This window comes from Ammospiza nelsoni, chromosome 1, assembly GCF_027579445.1.
Source record: "Ammospiza nelsoni isolate bAmmNel1 chromosome 1, bAmmNel1.pri, whole genome shotgun sequence".
NCBI lineage: Eukaryota > Metazoa > Chordata > Aves > Passeriformes > Passerellidae > Ammospiza > Ammospiza nelsoni.
The window spans coordinates 19,580,545-19,606,226 of record NC_080633.1 but is presented as its reverse complement, the minus strand read 5'-3'; the positions used below and the strand labels follow the sequence as shown (position 1 = coordinate 19,606,226).

General features: G+C 36.2%; 1 protein-coding gene across 4 annotated transcripts in view; it reads right to left on the bottom strand.

The window, feature by feature from the left end:
* Positions 1-25,682, bottom strand: part of NEBL (nebulette) — a 245,696-nt gene that overhangs the window by 85,056 nt on the left and 134,958 nt on the right. For 2 of the 4 annotated variants that reach the window (XM_059489448.1, XM_059489453.1), the window contains exons 1-2: positions 4,796-4,935; positions 4,629-4,700 (exon numbers count right to left, since the gene is read on the bottom strand). The exons of the other annotated variants lie outside the window; for them this stretch is intronic. In XM_059489448.1, the coding sequence (XP_059345431.1) occupies positions 4,629-4,700; positions 4,796-4,861 (138 nt within the window). In that variant the 5' untranslated portion in view covers positions 4,862-4,935. Of the gene's footprint in view, positions 1-4,628; positions 4,701-4,795; positions 4,936-25,682 lie in introns of those variants that run through there. 4 annotated transcript variants of the gene reach the window in all.

The window sequence follows — 25,682 nt, the reverse complement described above, 5'->3', positions numbered from 1 at the left end:
CTGTAAAGCTGTGATTCTGACAGAGGAGACAGAATCATGTTGCTCACAACTTAGATATATCATCCAGAGACATCTGAAAGCTGACTGTAATTATATCCATTTTAATTGCAGAGCAATAATTACATTCAAGAATCAAACACAAAAGCTTCCTAAGGTATTGCTTAATTGGGGGGAATGACAGAACATGACTAGAAGAAACAAAACTGTTCTGCTATAGAAGTCATGCTTTCAAAAAAACTGAAAGCAGTAAATGACTAATGCCACCTCCTTAATCCTTTATTATTCACATTTGTTACAGTAACCCATGGAAGCTACAAAATGCATACAGACTCAAATACACAATTTAGAGAGAACATATAATAAAATGTTTGGTCAAATTCTGATCCAACAAACTCCATTCTGCTACAGTATTGTCCACATTGCTTGGAATCAGAAAGATGGAAGATGAAACGGGACAAGTATAATGAAGTCATGACACTTGCAGTTATAAAACATATTTAGTGTAAATGATGCAAGAAAGATGTTCAAGAGCTTGCCTATGATTGAACATAACCAATGAATGGAATGAACAGGCAGAGAAGCTAATATTCCTCTTCAAAGTCAGTAATTAAAAATTCAGATGTCTTAAATATTGAATAGGAAATTTTGCCTGCAAGTGGCTTACCCCTCACCACAAAATACACTGTTTACATTGAGCAGATCTGGTAAGCCTTGTGAAAAAAATAAATAGGAAGAATTTGCAAATGGTGGCCTGGAGCCACTGCTCTTTCAATATACTTCTGAAGTTCAATAGCTCACTAAAGGCTCAATTTTTCATAGTTCTCTCCAGATCCTTTTCTTCTCCCTGACTCATCATAAAACCAACTCTGACCACACACAACTATCCAGTAAAGTGGATTAAAATTCCTAGACAACCACCAAAACATTAAGTTTCAAGCTGCATTTTTTTATTAATGGATATTATATGGGAAGATCAACTTTATAAAACAAGGGCATCCAACTTTTAAGCCGAAACTTCCTGGTTCACCAAGAAAATTCATCTCACCCATGGCCTGTTCCACCAGCCTTTATCAGGGGGAAAAACAGAAGGGAGACTGTGGGCTAAAGGAAAGACTCCAATGGTAACAGCATAATCCAAGTAGCCACCATTTCTTTTATTCAGGGACACATGCTCATCTAACTTTATTAAAAATAGTTTTTGAGTATATTCATATTAATCTTAACATCAATGGTCTAACCATGTCAACAGTCATCCTGCCAAGATCCACTATAGAACTGTCATATCTAAAATACCCATTTTTGTTTAGAAAAATAACAAAAATGTCTGAACCTTCTTATCTAGCTTTTATGCTAGAACAAAAGGAAACTTCTTCCCACTAAGTATTCACCTTTCCAAACTTACATTTCTGAATTTATAATCTCTTATAAGACTAAGGACTGTGTCAGACCACAGATTCATCTAATACAGAATCCTTTCTCTGTGGCCATAGGAATCTAGTGTAAAGCAAGAGAAAATGGCAGGCATACAGTATTGCTATTAAAATATATAGTATTTTAGTAATCTCCAGCAATTTCAAACTCAAGGTCCTCTTGAGTTAGAGGTTGTGACTAGTATTGGTGGGTCCAGGTGAACAGCTGCACCCAGAATTAGGCAGTCAAAAACCTGCCACTTTGGCACAGTGTTTCCACTATTGGCCCTAGGTCTCTTGGGACTTTGCTGAGTAACAGAGACATCCTAAAGCTAAGTTGGACTCTGTGCAAGGACAGGTAAATAGCAAGCAGTCCTATTTGTTTGCTTTAGAGGAAAGGAAGTGCTGGTACCACTCATTACCGCAATTCAGCAGAATCTTCAGAAGGCGGTGTCTGCCATTCTACCAAAAAGGATTGTAATAGTTTGGTCAATTACCTTCTATAATTGTTCCCATCTCTGCTTATAACAGTACTGACAACATCCCACCACATAATCAAAACAAAAAAAGAGATGAAAATGCACTACAAGCAAATGGACGAGCTCAATTTCAATGTGGAAGAGAAAAGGCCTGGAGAGGAAGGCAATTCATATAAATCAAACACACATGACAGTTTTGAAAACATCTGTGGAGTAAAATTTCATAATAGAGGGAGATTAAATGGAACGACTGTCAAGAGAAAAAATCCAAGGGGTATCACAGCCACAGAACAAACATCTGCCAACCTCAAATGAAACTGGGGATTTTCTCAAGAACGGGAGCACATAAACACTTCACAGCTTCCCCTATGTACAGCTCAAGGCTGGCAATTACAGATTCACCAAGGACTGCCAGTGTAACACTTTTTCAAAACCATATTGCCAAATTAAAGTCAGCCTGCAAAGAATGCAGGGCAAGCATAACACAGCCCCAGTATCTCAGGCATGTGCGCTCCTGGCTCTGCATTCTGATGGAGATGTGCTGACAGCTCCACCATCAGAAAAGGACAATCACCCAGTCTCGTGGCCAGCAAGGACACAGGCTGCTCCCCCAAGGTCATCTAAAGGGCCAAACAGAAAGCGCCATAAAACCACTGCACAAATAAAATGTACCAATGTACACCAATCATAAGTCCACACAAATAATAGTATGCTGAAAGGTTCATGCTAAAAAGGATGAGGAATATATTAAAAGTTCTGAATGTCAGTAAGTCAAAAAATGGAAGGTAAGAATGCAAACTCCTTGCAATTCATTGGTCTCCACAATGAAATGTGCAGGGTGAGGAATTTATGCCCAGGTACAAAGGACTTCACTGGTCATAAGAAATTCCATTATAGCAAAAAATTCTGGGAAACAAAATTCATATTCTATACATATTCCATTCAAGCCAATGAAGAAAAACCTACTGATTTCATCAGAGACTGAATAAAGCCCCAAAGCTGGATGTTATTTTTAAACAAAGAGCCTCTTTTTTGAAATTAGATTGGTATGGACCATTATACATTGTTCTTGCTTTGAAAGCATTAATAACACTTTGCCATTATGCCTGACTTATCTCAAGGAAAATCTAACACACTTGCAGGCTAAATGCATCACAAGTTTTCAGCAAAAGTCCACATCCCTGAACCATTATAAGCAGGAGAAGGCTGGCTTGACTTAGCTATTCACCTTAGCTCTCAAGTCCCTGCAGAAAATCCAAGAAAATACAGCCACTCCATTTATCCATTAATTAAGAGCCATAGCCAACATTACTCCTAATGGGTACACAGCAGAGTAATAATTCCTTTTCAGTTAAAGAAAGATTTCCTCAGCATTTTTCAAGGAGTTTTTTTCTTTAAGAGCAGTGGCCATGTTCAGAAAGAAGCTGCATGGATGCAAATGTATATTGGGTCATATAAGTGCTTCAGGTCCATTTTCATTTTTGCCTTTACAAGAGTTGACAGGCACTTAACGCACCATATGCCCTTTTTTCCCAAAGAAAGCTTGTATATATCTATCAGTAAAAATATTATTAATCTCTACTGCTTCCTAAAGCAGGGTGAGTTTACAAAGGGCTCATCTTGGTAGTCTCTCTTAAGGATCTATCCAATTTTCGGCACTCTTTCTATGAAAAGTGAAGTAGGAGGTGTATGGACAAGAGGAAAGAGGAAACTTTGACCTTGTCAAATCACACTTTTCACGTCCCAGATACTGGTCTTCTGAGTGGACTACTTTTTTCTGATACACAACCCCTAAAATTTATACCTAAAATGTAGATTCTGTATGTTCTATTCCCATTAAATCAACACCTAAATATTGTATTACAACATGAGCCAGACACCATTTGTCGGTTTCTTTAGAACATTTGTTGAGGCAAGTCACTCTCTCCTCAGAAAGGTCTCCTCTCCTGCCACAGCTTTCTCACAGGGGAAATATCATTCTTTACACCCATGCGCCCTTGAAGGGACAAAGTTTTTTTTTGACACACTCTCCCAGAGAGAAACAAAAATAAATCTCCATCACGGTAAATCTGATCCTGTTACATTGAAGCAATCAGATCTACTCCAATTTAAAATGTCTGGGACCTGGTTTATGGTGTTTATATAACTGATCCACAGTTTTAAAAATCTATAGTAACTATATCAAGAATTAACAAGCTAAATATTTTTAAAAGATATTCTAGCATTTGAGTGGATTTGTCCTATAAGCATAGTCAATAACAATATGCTGAGCAGTTTTGGACATCTATCAGCACAAACAAAAGATAACATTAAAAATTTATCTTTTATTTTTAACTTCCCTCTTTACATCTATGTATACTGGAACCCAGTTTTGTTCAAACCAATTAAACTGCATAAAATTAGGCTACAACCAGAAAAAATACCACATTTTCCTGATGAAAGCAGCCAAGGCGTTCTCCTGGCAGACACCCTCTGCCGGAGACCCACATTTTGAAACACTCCTTTCTAGGGCCTGTGCTTCCTATCATCCCAGTGCTCTGGAAAGCTCATTCTTTTGTGGCCAATAATTTAAGTACCAGAGTAATCTGTGCTTTTCTATTATTTTGTGGGCTTTTATTATTTGAGCCTTAGATGGGCACACACTACACTGTACATATTTGAGAAAATATGTATCATAAATATAAATGCATTTGAAAGACGAAATGCAAATATAAGAGTGCAAATAGTCACCATCACTTACATCACTTATTAATTCACTGCATTTTCGGGCCAGTTCCATATTTCTGTCCTCAATAACAGGCTTGAGGAAGATCTGAAAGAGAAAGGTAATCATTTCAGGCTTATTGTCCTAAAGAGGAAAAATAGAAGGAAATAAGTACTTTGCAAAACTATTGGAGTTTAACTCACCTTTTCTTCTTCCTCCCAGTCCTCATTTTCATCCTCCCTGAGATCCTGAATGGCAGACACTCGCATTTTAATACTTTGTGGGAAACAATGAAAACTCTTAAAAGGTTCAGTGCTGCAGGAAACAGCTCAGACCCTCCAGCATGCCTGGAATCAATGCTCCATTTGTGTCCTCCACTGCACTTAACCCTACCACGGCTCCTTCCTTATTTAGGCAGCACTTGACAGTCTTTATCTGAACAATTCAGAGTGAGTGAACTGAAAGGCATTGCAGATGGCCTTGCTGGCTATCACTCACAGCAGAGCTAATGCTTTCTTACTGACAAAATATAATTAAATGACCTATCGCCAGAGCAACTATTTTTAAAATTACTACAAACACAATTAAAATACTGTGATGCAGGTAATTTGTAACATAAGTAATTCAGTAAAACTAACAGGATTGAAAGGGGAACATTGACTCTAACTTTATGGGAAAACTGCCCAATTGTAAGATTCAAGGCATCAGTGACTCTAAAATCAGTTATGACAAAACTTTATTTTACTGTCCCAATAATAAGTCTTCTTGTTTAAAAAAGCACACTATTCTCATCTTCAAGTAGATGTAACTGCTAGTCTATTTTTTCAGAATTACTTCTTTTCCACAAAGCTTATAGAAGTCTTAAATGCTTTCCATAATCATGTCAGCTGCAGGTTAAACCTGTGCACACATAGATACAGACAAGTCTGTATTACAAGTATACACAACAATGTATTCACACAAACATGTATTTTCCTTCACTGTTACAAACTGTCATGGTCTGTAGTCTAAAAACCAACCTTTTTCAGTATGAAGTCACTGACTCCAGCTGCAATGAAACTGAAAGATATCCTGATCTTCATGGGTGCACTCTCAGTGTTTACTTCTGTAAAACAAGCAAGAAGGTATCAAAAGACCAGTTGGAGAAACTAGCATTTTAGTATCATTTTTCTTTTTAAACTGAAGCTTCTATATTTCTCATTTCGAAGAGGTCAGGATTTTGAAGTTCATCAAGCAAAGTCATTCACCACTACATGGCTTTGCAATCAGGCAAGGATACAAGGAATGTGTGCTCCTAAAAACAACTCTTTAAAGAATTTTAAGTACGTGTGCCCACACACCATGCCCAGAGTTTGTTTTTATTTAAAAACACACATTTCCTTACAAAAATAAACATTTCAAAGATGAGAAATAAATACAGCATTTGATTTAGTTAAGGTCTAAAATTCTGAAAATTTAAGAGCAAAGGCAGGAACTGCTTTCAGCCGAAACCAAGAGAGAGAACTCTTTATACATTAATAAAGCTTCAAGACTTCCCATTCCATTCTCAAATATAAGTTCCTAAATTTCAGGTTTGAACTTTCAGCATTGTAAATTTCCAATTAAAACCTAGAAGTCTAGTTTGCATAGGTGAGAATTACCTGGGATATATGATGACTGCTTTGGGAGTCCAGGAGGCTTCATCCTGGTGGAAACAAATGGTTTAGTCTTATGAGTATTCACAGTAAGAGGTCTTTTTTGAAGATTGTGGCTACAGCAAATATACTCCTAAACAACACTCATGTATGATTTTAAGGACCACATGGTAAAGAGACAGAGTACCTACAAAAGTGTCAGACAGAAATGCAGCACTAGAGCTTCACTTTGGGATTTTTGTGATAGTATTGCCAATACTATATGCTTTCAGTGCAGTTAACTTCCTTTTCCTTACTACAATTTACTACAATTACTTTTTTTTTTAAGTGGAGACATTGAAAAATATTTAAAAGCATACAGAAAATTATTAGTAGCTGCAAAGCTTGTTGAACATAGGGAAATCTTTTGCTATTTTTTACACTGGAAAGAAAATATGGTCAAATTTACAATAAAGCTGTTAGTGTTTTGGGGCAAAAGGGAAGTGTTTGGCTTTTTGACATGCTTTTAGTACTATATCTGGTGGGTTTTCAGCAGCTGGACAGGAAAACATATATTAATTCTAGTTCTCCTGCAATAGCTTCTGCATAATCAAAATCTGCAAGATAACTTTTGGTCAGTCATGAAGTGATGAGACAGTTGGACTACACAGTCACTGGAATTCCCTTCCAACAGAACTATTCTATTCCATTCGATTCTTTTTTATCCTATCTGTAACAGCTTTGATACAATTCTTTTTCTCTCATTTTTGCATGATCAGGGTCAGGCAGAACCAAGCATTCAAATACCCTGTGCCCCAAGTAACTTCCATAATACAAGCATTAGACAGCTGCTATAACTCATCAACTTATAATAAAGAAAAACATAACATGATGCACAAAGAGAGTAAGGGAAAAAATCACAACTAACCCAAGTTATCACAAATAACTTGTGTTATCACAACTAACACAAGTTATTTAAAATTCAACTTTTCACATAACCAATGCAACAAGATACTATATGACACAGAAACCTGTCCCACTTTTTTTCACTCTCCTCAGAACACTGAATACCATCAGAAAACATTTGCTATGCAATAAAGCAAGCCTGCAAACTTAATTCATCCAGATATAATTCAGGGAAGAATTTGTTAGGACCATTTAAGAGTGGCATAGTTTAGAAGTGCACTGTGATTCAATTAGCAGCCTGCAAGTCATGAAGAATTATAGAAAGGCTTGAGAGGGAAGGGACTTTAAAGATAACCCAGTTCCAACCCCGCTGCCATGGGCAAAGGTGCCACCCACTACATCAGACTGCTCAGGGCCCTGTCCAGCCTGGCCTTGTTGAAGTGGCCAGGCATGGGAAAGATGATTTAGCTACTTCTATAGGAAGAAATAAATAATTTAGAATCAGCAGGAATGTTTGGCATTGCAAATGTGTATGCACATTTCCAATATTTCTAAAATTACTATAAAAATACTAAATCTAATCAGAATAAAGACCCAGTTAAAATACTGGGCTTTTACATCCCCAAAACAATTATGAACTATGTTGTAGGAAAGATTACTTTTCACCTACAAAATCTTCAATTTTACCAAAACCCTCAAGCTGACACTTCTGAATAATTTTCTGCTGTATATAATGTAATGATGCATAATCTTTTGTTCTGGCATAAAACAGCACAGATTAAGCAAAATCCAATTGCACAGAATTTTAAGAAAAACTGTAATGGAGTGCTAAGCTGTGTGTACAAATGGGTTCTTCAGGGAAGCACCCAACATGAACTAAATCAAATTTTGTAAGAAAATGGTGTGTAGCTCCACATTTCTACTTCCACACTCCTGCAAGGACCTTTCACATCTTAGTTCAAATTTAGTCTATGATTACAGAAGCCCTATACCTGCAATACACAACCTTTGCTTATGCTATGAAAGGAGACATTTTGGTCTCCCAGTACTTAGAGCCGTCATTCCATGTGTCAGTGTGCCGCTGGCAGATTATATACAGAAATCCTCTAATTTTATGGATTCCAACATCAGTGTACTATTTCTTGTCACAGAACATCACTCAAGTACCTGATGTAAACACATATCTGCTGAGGAGGCAGAAGAGGAAGAAACATGGGGCGTAAATGAGCCCAAATCCCCCTGAGCTGAGTTGGGCCAGAGTGGGAATAGTTCAGGTGCACAGCTGGGCAGATTTCCCTGTTTGATCACACATAGCTGAGTCCACATCTGGCCAGAGCCCCACCATCTCCCTGTCCCTTTATCAGTCTTTCAAGAAATATATTTGGGAATTGTTAGCCTGGAAAGTTGAAAGGCTCATCTTGTTTTTGGCCCTGATACACATAATAACTTAGCAGTGATTCTCAGTTGTGTCCCTGAACAAACAATACATCTGGACTTCTTTGGCATAACCCCTAAAAGACTTCTGATATACTCAATATCTATATGTACTGCTGGGCTGAAAGGACTAGTCTACCACTTCACAGAACAGCAGAACCTATGATTGCCCTGGTAAAGATACCAGAAACCTCATAAAGTCAAACTTGTTTAATGCAGAGTTCCTCATGGGGTAATTGAACATAGGCTGCAAACTAAGGCCCAAGGTGTTTCAGTTGAAAATCTGCACAGCACTACACTGAGATGTATGTATATTATGAATATACTCCTTTCAACTCTGGACCGAAAACATAAAAAAAACAGAGGTAAAGGTAGTGCTTTAGCTACTCTAAAGTAGCTAAAGTTTCCAGTCAGTTAAAAATCAACCCACAGACATCGCTGAAATTAAAACGTTCTTTTCTGTTTTACTGGACACACACAGACATCACCAAAATAACTACAATCAATTCAACACAACACAGATGGTGGTGTCTTTTCAAAAAGCACACAAGGCATTTTTAAGTGCTGAGACTCAATCACTTCTCTTTTCCAGAAATACTCAGACTGGAAGTTCCTAGCAGCCTTGCATAAGGAAGTTCATAGTTAGGCTATCAGCACCAAAATCAAAACCAGAAAAATGCAAGGAATCCCAGCCTGCCAGTTTTAACCTCCCTGAACATGAAATACCAATTCACATTAACTAGAGAAATTCAAGAGATTACTCTATTTAGAGAAAAAACTTACCCACGAGTTTGTATCTGTCAGATCATTAACACTGCACTCATCATCAGCACTTCAGAACCTGTAAATACCTCATGGCTCTAAGCTAGGATTTTCATTCAATAAAAATTATTTTATTCAATTTTTTTGTAAAGCAGAGAGTGGGCAATGATATTTTTAAGGACAAATACAAATGAGACATTAGAATTCTGATTTCTGAATCCCAGAAAACCTAATGAATTTTCAATGTCTAATAGATACAGAAACAGACATTGTCTAGCCTAACTGGATTTTGATGGCAGAGCATTTCAGATGTCTGTATGGTACACAACTAAAATAATATCCTATCTAATCTAGATACCAGAAGCCATGTAACCTGAATTAATAAACTTTTTTCCACACAACTCATTATCCTGAGAAATTAACTGATTCAGAAGGGAGAGTATGTATCTGGGCGCAGGCTTATGACATATAGATGTAGCCTTACCTGTGATGAGGAACAATACATTAAAATAAACCAAAATAAGCCATTAAAATTACTCCAAAACCTCCACTTCATTTTTCTACCAATATTTGTAATTGCTTACTATGTTTACACAGTACATTTAATGCCTCAAAACAGTATTTTCTGAGCGGGATACACAGTTCTATCTACATTTTCCTAGTTTTTCATTTGTCAAGAAATTACATCCTCAACAATGAAGGAATCTGATATTTCCACTCCCTCAATATTTTCAGTTTAACCAGAGGCCTGAAAATCTATCCCTCCTACGGCTCCTTTTGCAAGCTGATGGATCAGGAGCTGAGATGCCACATTTGACTGCACTGCAACTGTTCAATCCCTCCACCTGACTGCTGTGGCTTTTCCCTTTCTTGTCATAAAGCCCCTGTCCCCTTACTCAAGTGTTCACCAAGGAGTGGCAGCCCACCAGAGCTAACAGCTCTGGGGCACAGCAGATGAGCTCTTCAGCACTCCCAACTCTTACCAGAGCATTACAATAATGAATAGTCGGGATATTTTTCCTACAGAATGCAGAGCCCCAAAGCTCTCATGTGCTCAATGCTCAATGCACCCACAGCCAGTGCCCTGGAACCTGTGGGAGGCAATACACATCCCAGCTTCTTCCCTCTGCTCTGCAACTTGTGACTCAGAACTCATAAGGCTGTTCTACAGGAGATGGATAAATAACAAACTCATCAGCTGACTGGGTTACTGTGTGAGGTGTCCATAAAAGCAAAATCACATTCAGCAGAAGAGGGACTTACAACTTTTCTCTTAATGCAGAAAAGTTTGGATAAAAGATCAAATTTCTCTATTCACAAAATTTCCATTTTATCCAAAACTAAATCCTCCTATATACAGGAGTATATAAAGTTTGGAAATTCTGTTTTCTACAAATCCCAGATAAAATCATTCATGATTGTAGATGAAAAGCATGAAGCCAGTAATAAACAAGTTCCATTTTGCCTCAATAAATCCTAAAAAGCTAAATATATCTCCTCCTATGACTATACATTCATATACAGCTTACTGTAATCTGAAATAATAGAAAATATGCATTTATCTTATGTACAGGTTCTTAGTTATACAGATTGGACATGTTTGCTTGCCAGAATTTTTTCTTGTGGCATTACATTGAATTCAACAGCCTGAACTGACAGAATCTCCTGGAGTAGGAAGTGAAAAGTACACATTTCCTATAAATTTCATTTGCAACCTATAACCCTCACTTACTCAAAGTTATGGATGCATTTTTCTAGAAACTAAAGCCACAGTGGTACTTGTACTTGAGTTTTTTCTTCTTCATATTTCTGTACTTGTATTTTACTAGTCCTGATACTGTAAGTTTCTGAACAGAATACCAACATAGCAAGATACATCTATAAAAAAAGGTTTACAACTTTACCACTCTTGAATACTTCATGTTGCTGTGATTCTCAGATAAGTTAAATATGCATCAAATTGCTACAGACAGCTTACTCTAGCACAAAACCTACATTCTTCATTGATGGTTATTTAAAATAATAGCCTTAATATTTCAGAAGAGTGTTCAGAAAACTCCCCAAAAGATGAAACCAGACAGGCCAGGATGAGAAAAGAAATGTAATGAATACTTTTGAGGTAATGGAAGTCGCTTGTTCAATGATGAAAAATTTCAAGTCATAAATAATTGATGCAGAAGCTATATTTTGAAGTAACTCCAGACACTAAAAGACAAAACAAACCTTTACTTATGCAGAAGATACAACACTTTTATTGTGCTTAGATTTACAAATTCCTAAATCTCATTTTGGGGGCGGGGGGGGGGGACTACCTTTTTTTTCCTACTTTGTGAATTGTGCCCATCATAAGATTTTAACAAGAACACAAGTTACACATACTTTGTGTCCAGGAGCACTTAAATCTGGATTTTCCAGTCAAACTTCTCTTTCAGCCTACTGTTCCATGCATGATAGGTTAGGACAATGCTACACAAGAGGTGTACTATGAATTTAGCACTGTATTCAAAAACAAAGTACGTAATATATAAAATCCACATGCAGAAAAGATCCAAAGTTTTCAAGACAGAGTTTATAATGCTTCAGTTTCCCAAAGAAGCTGCTGTCAAAACAGTCTACAAAATAGTCTATTCCCAAAATAGAGGGAATACTAATTTTTAAGTGCTTATAATAGGTACAATGGATTAGGAAATAAAACTGTTAATAACCTTTTATTGAAAAGAACCTTTTAACAGAGAACCCTGTACTATGGGGTCTCTGGACAGCCCAATTCTGTAATTGTGTTCGTGGCTGTAATTGAGGAGAGCAACTTAACAAGTTCCTAAGCATTGACTACAATGTTGGAGAAAATACACTAAAAATACAATAGCTGGCAATTGTTAAGTCACAGGAATGTTAGATCCTTATGTTCAGTCTGTTTAACAATGATACACATAAGTTTCCATGACAACAGTGACAAGATGATAAAAACACCTTTCATCATTTCCTGAGAAATACTTTCCTGCTTGTATCACTTATGAAGTGGCAAGTACCTAATTTAGAAATGTCAACTTGCATTTAGTAACGTATTTTCATATTCAAAGAAATACAGATCATAATTTTAAAGGATTTAATTAAATATCTGAACCACATTAAAATTATTTATTATCTGATTTTTTTAGTCTTTTAAAACAAGTTACATCAAACTTATCTTTTACTTTAGTTATGGTCTATAGTTTAACTACAAAATTTCAGCTTAAAAATGTTTTACCCCTGGGGAAATCTCTTTTGTTTGAATCAAATAAAAACTGATCCAGCAATTTCCAAAGTGCTAGATTTAGTAGAAGAATGTCTTATTTTTAAATTGACTTTATTTTGCTCCCCCATTCCAAAAAAAAACAAAACAAAACAAAAAAAAAAGGAAAAATTACATAAAGCAATTATGTTTTATCAGTTACTTAATTTGCTTTCACATTAGAACATTATCTTACTTCTAGTCTGAATTGTTTCTTCAAAAATGGAATTTCTTCTGCCTCAGCTACTTTTTAGTCACTCCTGTGACCTGGCTACTCTTGAACCAAGCAATTCCAACGACAACAGTGGAGTCTAAACTTGGGAGTTATCTCAACACAGGTACTTCTAGGTGAACATACTTCTTAATCTATTAAGAACATTCATAATACTTATTAAAATGTCAGTTCTCATATTTTACTGTAGGAAAAATAGTTCCTATAAATAAATAATGAAAATATAACCCTAAGACACTCTTCATATAACACAGTATATCTAAGTTACCACTTAAAAAAGCATACTCAACTACAATTCTTCAAATCAATGAAAGTTAATGCCTGCACTATGTGAAACTCCTCAGTAAGCACCTCCTGAGAGGAGAAAAGCAAAAGAAATTATATAGCAATGTTTTGTACACTACAAATTATCCAGAAATACCATCTTTGGATTTGATCACTTGTTGCTGTAAATAACATTAAAGAGCAATAAATACTTTTAACTGATACAGCTTCCTGTGGATAAGATTTAAAGAATTTTATAAATAGAGGGACAAAGCTTTTGATTGAATATACAGACACAGAGCAAGCCAAGTTCTCTCCTTACCCTCAGGCATTTGAAGACTAGGCTGGAGTCAGGCCTAAGTGAGAACAGCCATGGATAAATAAGCCTGACCAAAAAACCTGCTCCTGATCATGCTGCTGATTCATGGCCAATTGACAATCATGGTATGAACAGAGAAATGAGAGGTGCAGCAGACTTGATCTGGGGAGCAAACTTCTCATGTCTCCTCTGAACATCAGGAATTTTGTGAAGAGAATAAATAGCTAATGGAATGGGCTGGTCCTTGCTAAACACCTGAAGATGCATGAGGATTCCATCATTCTGTTTTACAAGGGGGAGAACAGGGAGCCATGAAGCAAAGCAGCATCTCCACAGTAAGAAGGGAAGCCTGCAATCAATCAAGATTTCTTGACTCCCAGCCCTACAGTTTTAATGCTGACACCAAAGAGCTTCTCAACAGGACTTTTCCTGGCTCCTTTTCAGTGACATTTCTGTTAAGTCATTTCCAGCGTAAATTAACTCTTAACTTAAAATACTCTACTCACAGTGTTGAAGACTGGGGGATTTTTCTAGAACATCTTGCTATTTGTTAAATAAAATCTAGTGCTAATACAGCCCAAAAAATAAGGAAGGGAAAAGTGGGAGGAGATCAGAACACAGAGCTGCTCTTTAATTTAGGACCTTAAAATAAATTACAATTAGTAAGTGATTGGGTTAATGTGCAGAATAGAGTTAGAATGACAGTATAGTTACTTGTTATGCAAATTAATTTCAACATTTGTTCAGTTATCAGGAGTAAATGTTCTGCACAAAAAAGGCAAGATAACCTTGCTGAAATTTTGCATATAGAAAGAGAGAGAAAATACCATGTCCTTTCCTGGTCATCTGATGTCTAAATTAAAGTTATATGAAGATTTTTTTATGTTGAATTCAAAATAATAGGTGATATTAAAAAGTTATTTCAGGTCTAGTTGGGTACATTTCCATTTAAATTTTTGTAAATATTTATTCATTTTTTTACATACAAAAACCATCACCAGAGAATTAAATTATATCAGGGCCTAAGGCCTGGCTTTGAAGAGCTTTTAGTCTTTTTATCTCTTTGAGGATCTCGTGGGAAGTCTAAGCCTGCTTTCAGCACAAAAACCTCCAAAGCCTGAGGCTGCCTCTGGAAGAATTATATTTGCCTTAAGGTCTGTGGTAAATGTATTTTGGCAGCTTTACTCTACAGCTAAAGAAATTTCTCAATCTCATCAGAAAAGTGTAGGCAATAATGATAATCTGTAATACAAAACTGCAGACCCCGGGGGCGGCGAGTGCCTAATCTTACATCCACGGATGCTATTCTACAGCCCCAGAAGTAACGACACATTTCACTCCCTTCCAACAACTTTAAACCTTCCCTTTGCTAGAGGAAGATGCAGCTATAATATGCTCCATGTAGACATTCAAAATATGTCAGACTCAGCTTCTGCAAGCTTATATTTAAATCCTAGGACATTAACATCCAGTAGCGCACAGTACTTGACTAATGCTACCCACAGGGATTTTTTTAAATAGTAGAAATTTCTACAGCTAAAAATCAAGCTGAGGTAAAAAATTAGTATCAGGGCACAAGTCATGCTAATTTTGTGTTGGTTGTAAAGCTAATAATGAGTTTAATCTCATTGTTTCACCGTCATTAAACATTCCAACAGCCTTTGGAACAGCAGACAGAACCGAGACAGCCAGCCCTTAGTGTGTGACACCCACAGGAGACCCTTCTCTGGCCCATGAACCCTCTGTCCTCATCTACACCAGGGTACAGCTTCAGCAAAGTGCTCTTCAGTTCAATATCAGGACTTTTAGAGTGATGTCTGGTGGGCCAGACTCAGCAGCTTTTGTCAACATTATTTGGTAATATCATCATGATATCAAGGTAGATGGAGATAAGGTATAACAGATAAGCAGCATTTAAAGTCTAACGATGAGATTAAAATCTGAAAAGAGTATGCTAAATTCTCATGAACTCTGACAGATAATTTTTTAAAAACTACAAGTTTCTATTTTTGAAATTAAAGTTTTATATTGTTGCTAAGTCACTTTCAAAAAGGCCAATAAATTGTCAGACATGAAATTATTAAAGATCTTAAAAAGAGAATAAATAATTACCATTTTGTCCAGACCAAGCCTAGAGAAGTGACACTCCAATTTCTGGGAATCAACTTTTAAGAAGCTTAGAGTCACTTCAAGGACAGAATTCCTTTATCTTAGAAAGTTTTTAAAAATCCTTAAACTAGAAAACATATATAAGAAAACCAAAGAAAACACCTAAGTATTTTAAGTCTTTACTTATGTACAATGATCCTGAATGATACATTCTCTGTTTCATCTTAAGACAAACAAAATATTAAACTTTAAACTTCAATTAGATTTTCCTCTGAGGTCCTGCTTCTATCTGCATCTTAGCTGCAAAATCACTATCTTTATCCCAGCTTAACTTAAAAGATGTAGAGATACAAGTTAGGCAAGCAAACAGATTTTGTTCACGTGTAGAAATCTAAGTGAACTTGTGTATTGTCCAACTTAATCACTCTTGTTACATAAAAGTCTATCAGTCTTTGCTACTTTGCTTTCAGTGGAAAAGCATTGAACTTCTGTTGTTACATCTGGTGTAAAATGATTTTCAAACAATGTAGGAGTATGGACATTCCTCATGGATTTTCTGTCCATTAAATTATAATTCATTCTGCCGGAGAGTCAAATTAATGATACTTTTATTCACTAGTCATTCCTTGTATTCTAGCCACAAAAGAAAAGAGTGTTTAAAAATAAACATGTTCTATGTTCTATAAAAAACCAACAGCAACAATTTTCTTCCAGTGTAGACAGTCATTATCTTTCCGTCAATAAGGACAACACAACTAATCCCTAAGGGTCCAGTTCTACCAAACCAGAATTACATTTAACAGCAAATACATGAGAGATTCTCTGCCATACACAATTCTCACGTGGGAAAATGGCAGAATCCATAAATGGTAGGAAATATTACAGGGTCTCAGCACTCCTTGGATAACTATTCCCAAGCAGTGTAAAACAGCATAATTGGCATCTCTTTTTCCAGACCTGTATTTTAGTCAAAAGTATGAATATTTACTTGTACAATCCAAAAACATTGCTAAAATTACAGTTTAGCACATATTTTTTACTCAGTTTAACACCACCTGACTTCTTTTATAAACTATGCTGAACTGAAGTTTACTACTTTCAATAATTCATTACAAAATAATTTTATGCATGAAAAAGAGATCTCTTTATTAACATGTCCATTTCATGCAATCCCTGACACAAATCACTAAGAGATACAATAGCTTATACGTATTGATTACCAATACAATCATTATAGGTGTTCTAGAATTAAAAACAGGTTCCTTTGGAGCTGGGAAGAGATTGGAAAATAGGCTAAAGTTAGCAGAACTTTAAAATCAATTTGGTATAAATAGAGTATCAGATCATTAAGCAAATTTTGGTTTAGAACTAAAATCCAGGTACAAGATGTGCTATCCAGTATAGTTTAGTTAATTGCACTCTGAGCTGCAGATTGTACTCTGCCAAAAAAAACTAATTTACTCATTGATATGGAAAAAATATATTCATATATTCTCTATCCATGGAAACAAATAATTTGGAATGGAACAATTCTCCTCTATAAGCTACTATATACTGAAATATGCATTGTCTTGATTCAAATCTTAACTGAAGATGACAAAAGCTTTTCACACATTTACTCATTATGAAAGAAAAAGTATTGTGTTTGAGTCAAATTATGCCAAATATTGTCTGCCAGTATTTAAGATTCATAAAGATGCAGAAATCTCTTCTATGTCACCCACTAGAAAAATCAAAGACAGTGAATATCCTGGTTTTAATTAGACATCTCTGTGATTCTCCACACAGTTTCTTAGTTTCCCATCAGCTCAATTTCAGGACACCTAGACGTCCTGATCTTTCATTTAATAAATACAAAACAAAATATTTTGTATTTTTAAATAAATAAAAAGATTTTGTTCAAAACATATCAGCCACAGAGACTTTTGTTCTGCATTTTGCTAGGCTGTCCAGTGCAGTATCTGTTCAGAATGATGGACTGTGTTTGCAATCAATAGAAAAAAATCAGTGAGAATTGACATTAGTAAAGTTCTTTTGTTCTGAGTGAATATTAATGACTTCTGCTTAGTCTTTCATTAAAAATTAATTCAGAATCCTATTCTATTGGAAAAAATGCTCTACTTGGAGAGACAAATTCTTTGTTATTGCTGAATTTGAAGCTGGCAACAGCTACAACAATGCACATTTTTAAAGCACATCCTTATCTTCTGGATAAGTCTTTCAAATGGTAAGGTAAAATGTCATGTCTTCCATGCCTCAGCTTGTGATTTTGAAAAAGTCTCTTTGCATCTCTACTCCTAAACTCAATTAGAAAAATACAAAATAAACACATTTTAAGATAATAATGATAGAGAACGGCAAAGAAATAATACATTAAAAGAAAGAATTCACATATACAAAAACCTAGAAAACAAAATATTTCATAACCAGGGGAAGTCCTCAGCTCAGCCATACAAATTTTTGTAATTTCAGACACAGTACTGCAGAAATTTAACTTAAATTTAATTTTTTACCATATTGTTATATTTCTTTTCACTGATTTTTTTTTTGATTCCCAAATTCAAATGCAATGACAGACTTTTCCTCTCAGGTGAAATAGCTTGTTAAATAATGTGTTCACATAAGGCAATGCATTTTCCTTATAGACGTTAATTCCTTTCAGTACTCTATCTGCCTTAGCTCCATATTTTTTCCAGATACAAAAACATTTTTGTGGGGAAGTGGGAAAAAGGATGTTTATTTTTCCTACAGATAGCTGTAGCCACATGATTTCCTCCATACCACTGTGGCTTCTCATTCTTTTTTCCAACATCTATTCACCAGCGGCGCTTGGCTGCACAAAGTCCCCACTATCATTTCAAATTTATGGAAGAAACAAACACAAGAAAAAGCTGGCAGCACAGAACATCCATTCTTCTTCCAAAATCTAAAGCTGAACACATTTGTGAAAATAAGGCACTGTTGGATACTTCCAATAGCATGTTCTTGTATATGTATGGTGCGGTTAAAAATGTTTTTTACTTAAATCCTACAGCCAGATTTCATTTACTAAGGACTGCTGCCACAGTGTGTGCTTTGCACAGGACGTGGTACCAAAGCAGTTCAAGATGTCAGAGCGACGGCTACGCTTGCTCTGCCTCTGCCCTCCCATCCCACTCCAATCTCTGGATACCCTGAACTACTCTCAGTTTCTCCTGGCCAGAACAAATGAACCTCAAGTTTCACATTTCCCTTCCCCAGCTCTGCTTAGTCTGACCATAGCTGATGGCTGTGCTGTACCAGCCCATTCTTGGACATTACTGCAGCTCCACACAACCATTCCGAGACAGTTTTGATAAAACCATCCACACAGAAAACACAGTGTGTCCCATGACACTGCAGGTCAGAGCTGGCCTGACACATCTCAACAGGGGCATCAGCAGCATGCTGCCTGCACTAGTGGGAGCTTCTATGGCAAGGAGATGAAGAGGGTGAAGGGGAAGAATGGTCAGCTCTCACAAAACTACCAAGATGAAGACAACCACAGTGAAAATTGTAAAATATTGTTCCAGTGCTCCCACAGTCGAACCTCGTGTCAGTTCCTGCATTATCCTCATTCCTCTCCTGCTGCTATCCTCCTTCCAGAGGTGCCACATGTGCAAGTTGCCTTAAAGTTCTGCTGCAGCACACTCCCTGTGGGCATGTGAGAGTTTACACTTCAAGCTTTACCATTTCTTTATATATACCAAATATTCTCCAGTGCAAAGCCAACCAGGGTAGTTTAATTCTACTGTTTTCTGGTCAATGACTTTTTTCAGATTGGCCCTACCAAGCAGATGCTGGCACACAGTAAGACAACTTCTCCTACAATGAATGTGTATGGCCATGACCAGAGCAGGCTACTCTACAAAAAAACATACTGCGCAAAGCTCAACTGAATTCACACTTTTCTATATCATAAGAGCCAACACTACTAAGATAGATACGAAGCAGTGAACATTCATCTTCAAATTAAATCTGCAAATAATTTTCAAATCATTCATTTTCAAATTAAATCTGTAAAAAACAGATGTGTTCAACCTTGAAATCACAGCTTGCTACTCCTCAGATAAGAGCTCTACTTTCAGAACCAAACAAAAACCTTTCACAAAAGCAGTGTAAAAAGAAAATACACTTCCCCAGAAAATTTACACATTGTGTAGAATTTGAGAAGGTCTAGGTCAACTTTCAAAACATTTCATATAAAATAATAAAATAATAAGAATTAAGACAATGCAGTCTTCCAGTAATGAGTCAGAGGAACAATTATGGGCCCAAGCAGGAAGTTTATGGCAGATCCTTTGATGAACCAAGATGAGCCACAATTCGGTGGAAGCTGAAATGACCTTTATGTTTCAGTTTTACAACCGAAGATCAGTCCTGGACACACAACCATGAGGTGGAAAGACAAGAGCTGGACAATGGCAATACAGCAAATACAGTAGTTAGCTTATTAAAAATATTAAAATATTATACATGAAAACATCTGAATGTGATTTAGAACCATAAAGACATATGGTCTTTACTGAGGATGCCAAGACAAACTGAAATTTGGCATTTCCTACCTAACCTTACAAATATATGTCATATGTCAGTGTATTCATAGTAACATTTTCTCTACTATTTTGTATGTAATTTTCTAGTTTATTTTCCCAAAAGCTAAGAAAGCAGGAATTCCTGTACTGATACTCACATGGCTTCCACCCAGGTTGCAAGTACTGTGACTTCATTCAAGATCTTTTAGTAAATCACACAAAAGCCTGGAGAGAATAAAAGTAAACCCTTTTATCACTGGGTAGAACAAGAAAGACTGACACTGAGATTTAGAGGTATTTCATTTATCACACTGTACTTATAAACAGAGAGAACCCCAAAAGGTACCTTCTCTTGTTAACAACATGTTTGTTCTCAGTTTAAATCAAGAGAATAATATTGTCTGGACACATTTGGTGCTTCCTGGGTACATCGTATACTATAACGCACAAATGCAGCATTAGAACAGAAACAGACCAGAATAAATTTAATCTAATTCTAACCCAAGAGCTCTTTTATTTCTTGCTCCAGCTCTCTTTCTCTACTTCCTCTCTGAATCTTCCATTAACTACTCTCTTTTTTCTTTCTGACCATCAAAAAAAAAAAAAATCAAGTGTAAAAGTTATGAATCAAGGACGTCACCAGACCACCACAGTGTCTGTGGATACGGTTAATCTTCCTACTTTGGCACTCCTGTTTCTCTAATCATTCCTAACTGATATCATGTATCTGGCTGAATTGTAAACTGTGCTTCTAGGGAGCACAGAGGAGTGGTCCTGATCTGTGATTAGGTCTCCACCGTGCTGGGTTCTACGAGCTGCCAAAACTTCCTTCCCCCAAAAAGCTTCTATTCTAAACACAAGCTGATGTCAAAGTTTATCAAATCCTGAACTCCACCACTTTTCTGTTCTCAGCTCTGTAATTGTTTTGCACAATTTCGATTCTTCTAAGAATAAACGTGAAAGTGTAATAATTCATTTACATGTTTTTAGTTTTCCTTGTCATAGGTTGCCAACTCCTCTAAGATGTGAACAGCAGTTTCAGTTTCATACAGGATTTTTCCCTTATCTAGGAAGATTATGAGTTGTCTAAGATCACAGAAAAGTCCATGGGACATGCAAAAATGTCTGAGTCTTTGAACATGGGACTGCACATCTGCTTCCCCAGCTGTATCTTCTCTGACCAACATTATATTAAATTCAGTTACAGCTCTATTCAGAATATCCCAGAGAATGAAGTACACCTGTATGTCTTCCATTACCTACCTTTTTGAGATCCTTTTTTTGTCCTTACTCTGCTATGAATTTGAAATAAATTTTTCCCACTTACTATCCTTTTACACTTCTAAATTTTTGTAAAGTCTATGAAAAGGGAAAAAAAAAAGATAGAAAAATCTCAGTGGAACAAAGATCTGACTGTGGGCTGACTACCTTTTCAGCATTTCAGTGGTGTCCTCAAAAAAAATACAAGGCAAAAAAAGGATACTCTTGACATACCAACATCAGAATAAATCTCATGTCTCTGCTGACATTCTTTTAAACATTTTCCATACAAGCAGAGGCATATGAAACCAATTCCAATTCCTTCCTTCCTAATTTTACACTACATTTTTCCCCCATGAAGTATATATAAAACTTATTCTCCCAACTCAAACAGAGGAATGTCACAAAAGTTAAAATTTAAAATTAACATCTGTAAACTGCAGGTCTCAAAAGCACTGTTTAATTTCAGAAAGAATCATATCAGCAGTTCTGGAACACACACAAGCAGGAGGTGCAGTTTATTAATATCCCACAGAACTGACTATACATAAATAGCACACATTGCCCAAAAAGCAACCTTCCCCTTCATAATGGAACCTGCTTTAAGCTTTCTCTGAGAAAAACAAATCAGGACCGTGTACAATATTCACTACTGCACGCTGATACCAGAACTCTGTATTGATCACTGTAATTTCTTTAATTTATTATGCAAGTTACATTCCCCTCTAAGTATCTCTCTAAGGGAGCAGAGCCATTGGTAATGACATTTTCCACAGAAATGCCAACTGATGCCAAAATGACACTGAGTAAGTCACTGCCCAACACAGCTGAAAGGTCAATACTGCAAAAAATGCTCCATTTCATTCATAGCTCAAAAGACTAGGAAAACATGGTCAACACAAACACTGTTGAAAAAGCAAATAAAAAATATGTTTTGAGGGCTTCATGTCTGAATTGGTATAGATGCACCTCAAAGTAATTGTTTTTTCTGCACCATGCTGTTAAAGTTTTGAAAAACTCTACAAGAGCAATAGGAACTGCTTTAAATGTAGGCTCAGGTAACAGACACGATAGCATTGTAAAGATGCTCTAATAAAACTAAAGAAATGCTGATGTGGGGGCTGCTCTACTAAGTACTGAAACTTCATCTGGAAATGTAATGTATATCACTGCATTTTCTCAGTCTTCTGTCAATGTAACTGGAGAGAAAAATACTATGGCTCCTTAAAACTGCAGAAACAGAGCACCAGAAGCCTCAGGGCCCCAGACAAAGCTGTGCAAAACTGGAGTTATGACTGAAAGTTTGTATCAATAACTTAGGAGTTAACTGATTTTTTTCACCAGCCCCAGAAAGACAAGGTTTGATTTCCCACTGTCTTTTGCTGCTCAGACATACAATCCCTGCCAGCTGTGACATTAGTTCTCCTAAGGTCTCTACGCCATCCCCACACCTTTGGATCTACCCCAGCCTTTCCTATATCCCATCCACAACATAAGCAACAGCACACAGGGCTGTGCCTGATCCACCTTTCTCAGGTTGATCAGACAAAAAAAAAATTCTACTTATCCTGAAATAAATTATGAACACAAAATATTCAGAGTTGCAGTTAAAATTAAAAAGAGAGCAGTCCTAAAATCATGAATTTTCAGCCAAGAAACCACTGTGATATTTACTTTTAGCCTATGAAAATTCATAAATTTCATGCAGTAACTCCTACATCACAGTATATAGCACAAACATATAAATATATTTTTCTGTAATTACATCTGAAATTGAAAAGTCTTAATCTTCCTTTGTTATCATTTAATAAATTTTGACCTGGCAATGACACAGGCCACAGCATTGCTAGACAGAATACTAGGGCTGAAGAATTTATATTCATTCTGTCTATTTCAATTACTACAGAGTTTTTCCTTGGGGGAAGAACAAGAGAAATTTACTTCTTGTGGCATGGTTCTCATATTTTCCAGCAACCTCAATCTATTTCCATTCATTTTCCAGTATTTACTTTGCAAAAAAAAAAATTCATAAAGAGGAAACTGAACTTATGGCTCTAATTCTGCTTGGAATTCTGTGTAACAAGTTTTCAAATCCCTAGGGATTTCCATCACTGTCAGTACAGAAGTCTACATATATATTTTTATATAGAAGTGTATGCATCAGTAGAGATGAAATTACCTTTAATTACCACTTAACTGCAACCATATCAACACGTATGGAGCAAGAGTACAGCCCAAGCATCTTTAGAGTAACTTAAGACATGTAACTAATTAGCTCTGTCTTTAGAAACCGACAAAATATAATTTTCTCATAAGAATGATTAGATTTTTGTTTTCATATTTTCCAGGTTTTTTTAATGCAGTCTCTACAGCTACAGTCCAGCAATCAGCTCAATGCAGGTCAGGATCTGCCTTTATTCAAAGTACTAACAACTTCATGACACAGGCATTAAAATCATGCACCCCTATGAACTTCCTCACAGGAGCAATGCTTAATACTGTGATCAAAACTGTACACAATAGGAGATGATAAATACAAACTACCTATCTCATCTGAAGGGAAAAATACATGTCTCTAAGTGGTATTCACTAGAAATTGTCTTTATCATTTTGAACAACCCAGAGATTGCCCCATGTAGAAGAAAAGGACCTGATTTAAACCTCACATGAGACTCATATTCAACGTATTTAAATAACTAACAGGTTATACGTGATTCACAAAATAATGACTTGCATTTTACAGCAGCTATGCACAAAACAGCCTGAGTGCCAACCAGCAGGGACTTCAGAGTCATCCTCTGACTGTGCAGAAAATAAAAGCCCAGTGTCCATTTCTGATCCCAGCTCACAAGAAACAAATTACCCCACTAACTACCATGTGGAATTTAACCAATTTTTAATTATCTTTATGAGAGAATGTTTTACATTATGGACAAAATGCAATGGATGTCTCAATGTTCACCACTGATTCTATAAAAACATTGTCTTTATTGCTTTCAAAGGGAAAATTTATATCCCTATGAGCAATTAGATTAGTAACAGAGGGTCAACACTGGCATCTATTGTCATTGCAACAGTCATAAACACAATAAACATCTCAGCAGACTCTTAAACCACTTCCTCTATCTACTTGGAGTACATTTTAATTGCACAAATTCAATACTTATGCATCAATTTATTTTGAATGCTAATCTTTTGAAAATCAGAGCTAGTACTACAAAAACTGCATTTGATGAAAAAGTAATTTGCATGAAAAATGCCAAAAGGCATATATGAAATGGTATTTCATATACCAAAACAAAATTACAAAGCCTCTTCAAATGAATTGCATCCATTATCGATATAAAACCAGACTATAATAGAACAATTTTTCTCTGTAGCAAAAGGCACTTAAATTGCAGCATAACTTTCATTTAAGGAGTTTAATACAGTTTCAGTATTATCTCATATATTGGCTTTGAACTGACCAATTAAGCACTAAAATTTTTCTCATGTTTTTTATTATAACTGGCACCAAAACCAAGTGCAAAAAGGAACTATATTAATATAGTCTTTGGCAAATATTTTTTTACATTTTTACTTTTACCAATTAAAATATGGAAAAACATTTGGTCTCTATGTCTGCTGTCTTATATCTCCTTTATTTTCACCATTCACGAACAGGGGGGAAAAGAGGGATACTTTTGCCTAAATTTCACATTTTCCTTATAACTCAAGTTTTAAAAACTGAGGTAGAAAAATGGAAATGGCTTCTGCAAGTAGAATGGAGAATCCATGTCCACTCCAATACAAGTGAATAAAGGCTGATGTGACTGATGTGACACAAGGTAATATTTTAACATCCTTCTTAACTTTTCTAGCAACTTTTCTAGCAACTTTTTTGTGGATTAGGCAATCCACAAAAATTTTCCTTTTTTCTTCTTAACATAACAAACTTAGAATTGTTTTGAAAATGCACTTACATCTTTAAAGGCCTTTGAAATCCTTAATGACTTCACTACAGAGGAGAATTTTCTCCTGAGTGCCCTAGCTCTGCTCTCCCATATCCCAGTCTCTGTTGTGCAAAGATGGAAATCAGACACCTGTACAGCTCTATAGACCCTGCAGCCATGAGAAGCAGTTTCACTGATGTGCTGATCATCTCCCCTACAAAGCAGGGGCTTGGATGCCATAAAGCTTTTTGATGTTGCAGAAATGTCCAAAACTGAAAGTCTGCTACTTCAAAGTTCTCCTGGTGTACTGGAAAAGTCCAGTTTCATGCTGGAGGCAGATTTTTAGCTACATGAAAAGGCAGAAGATAGGCCACTAGAAAATTCTAATGGATTCATAGCCCTTACAAGCAGCATCCACTTTTAGCCTATATAGAT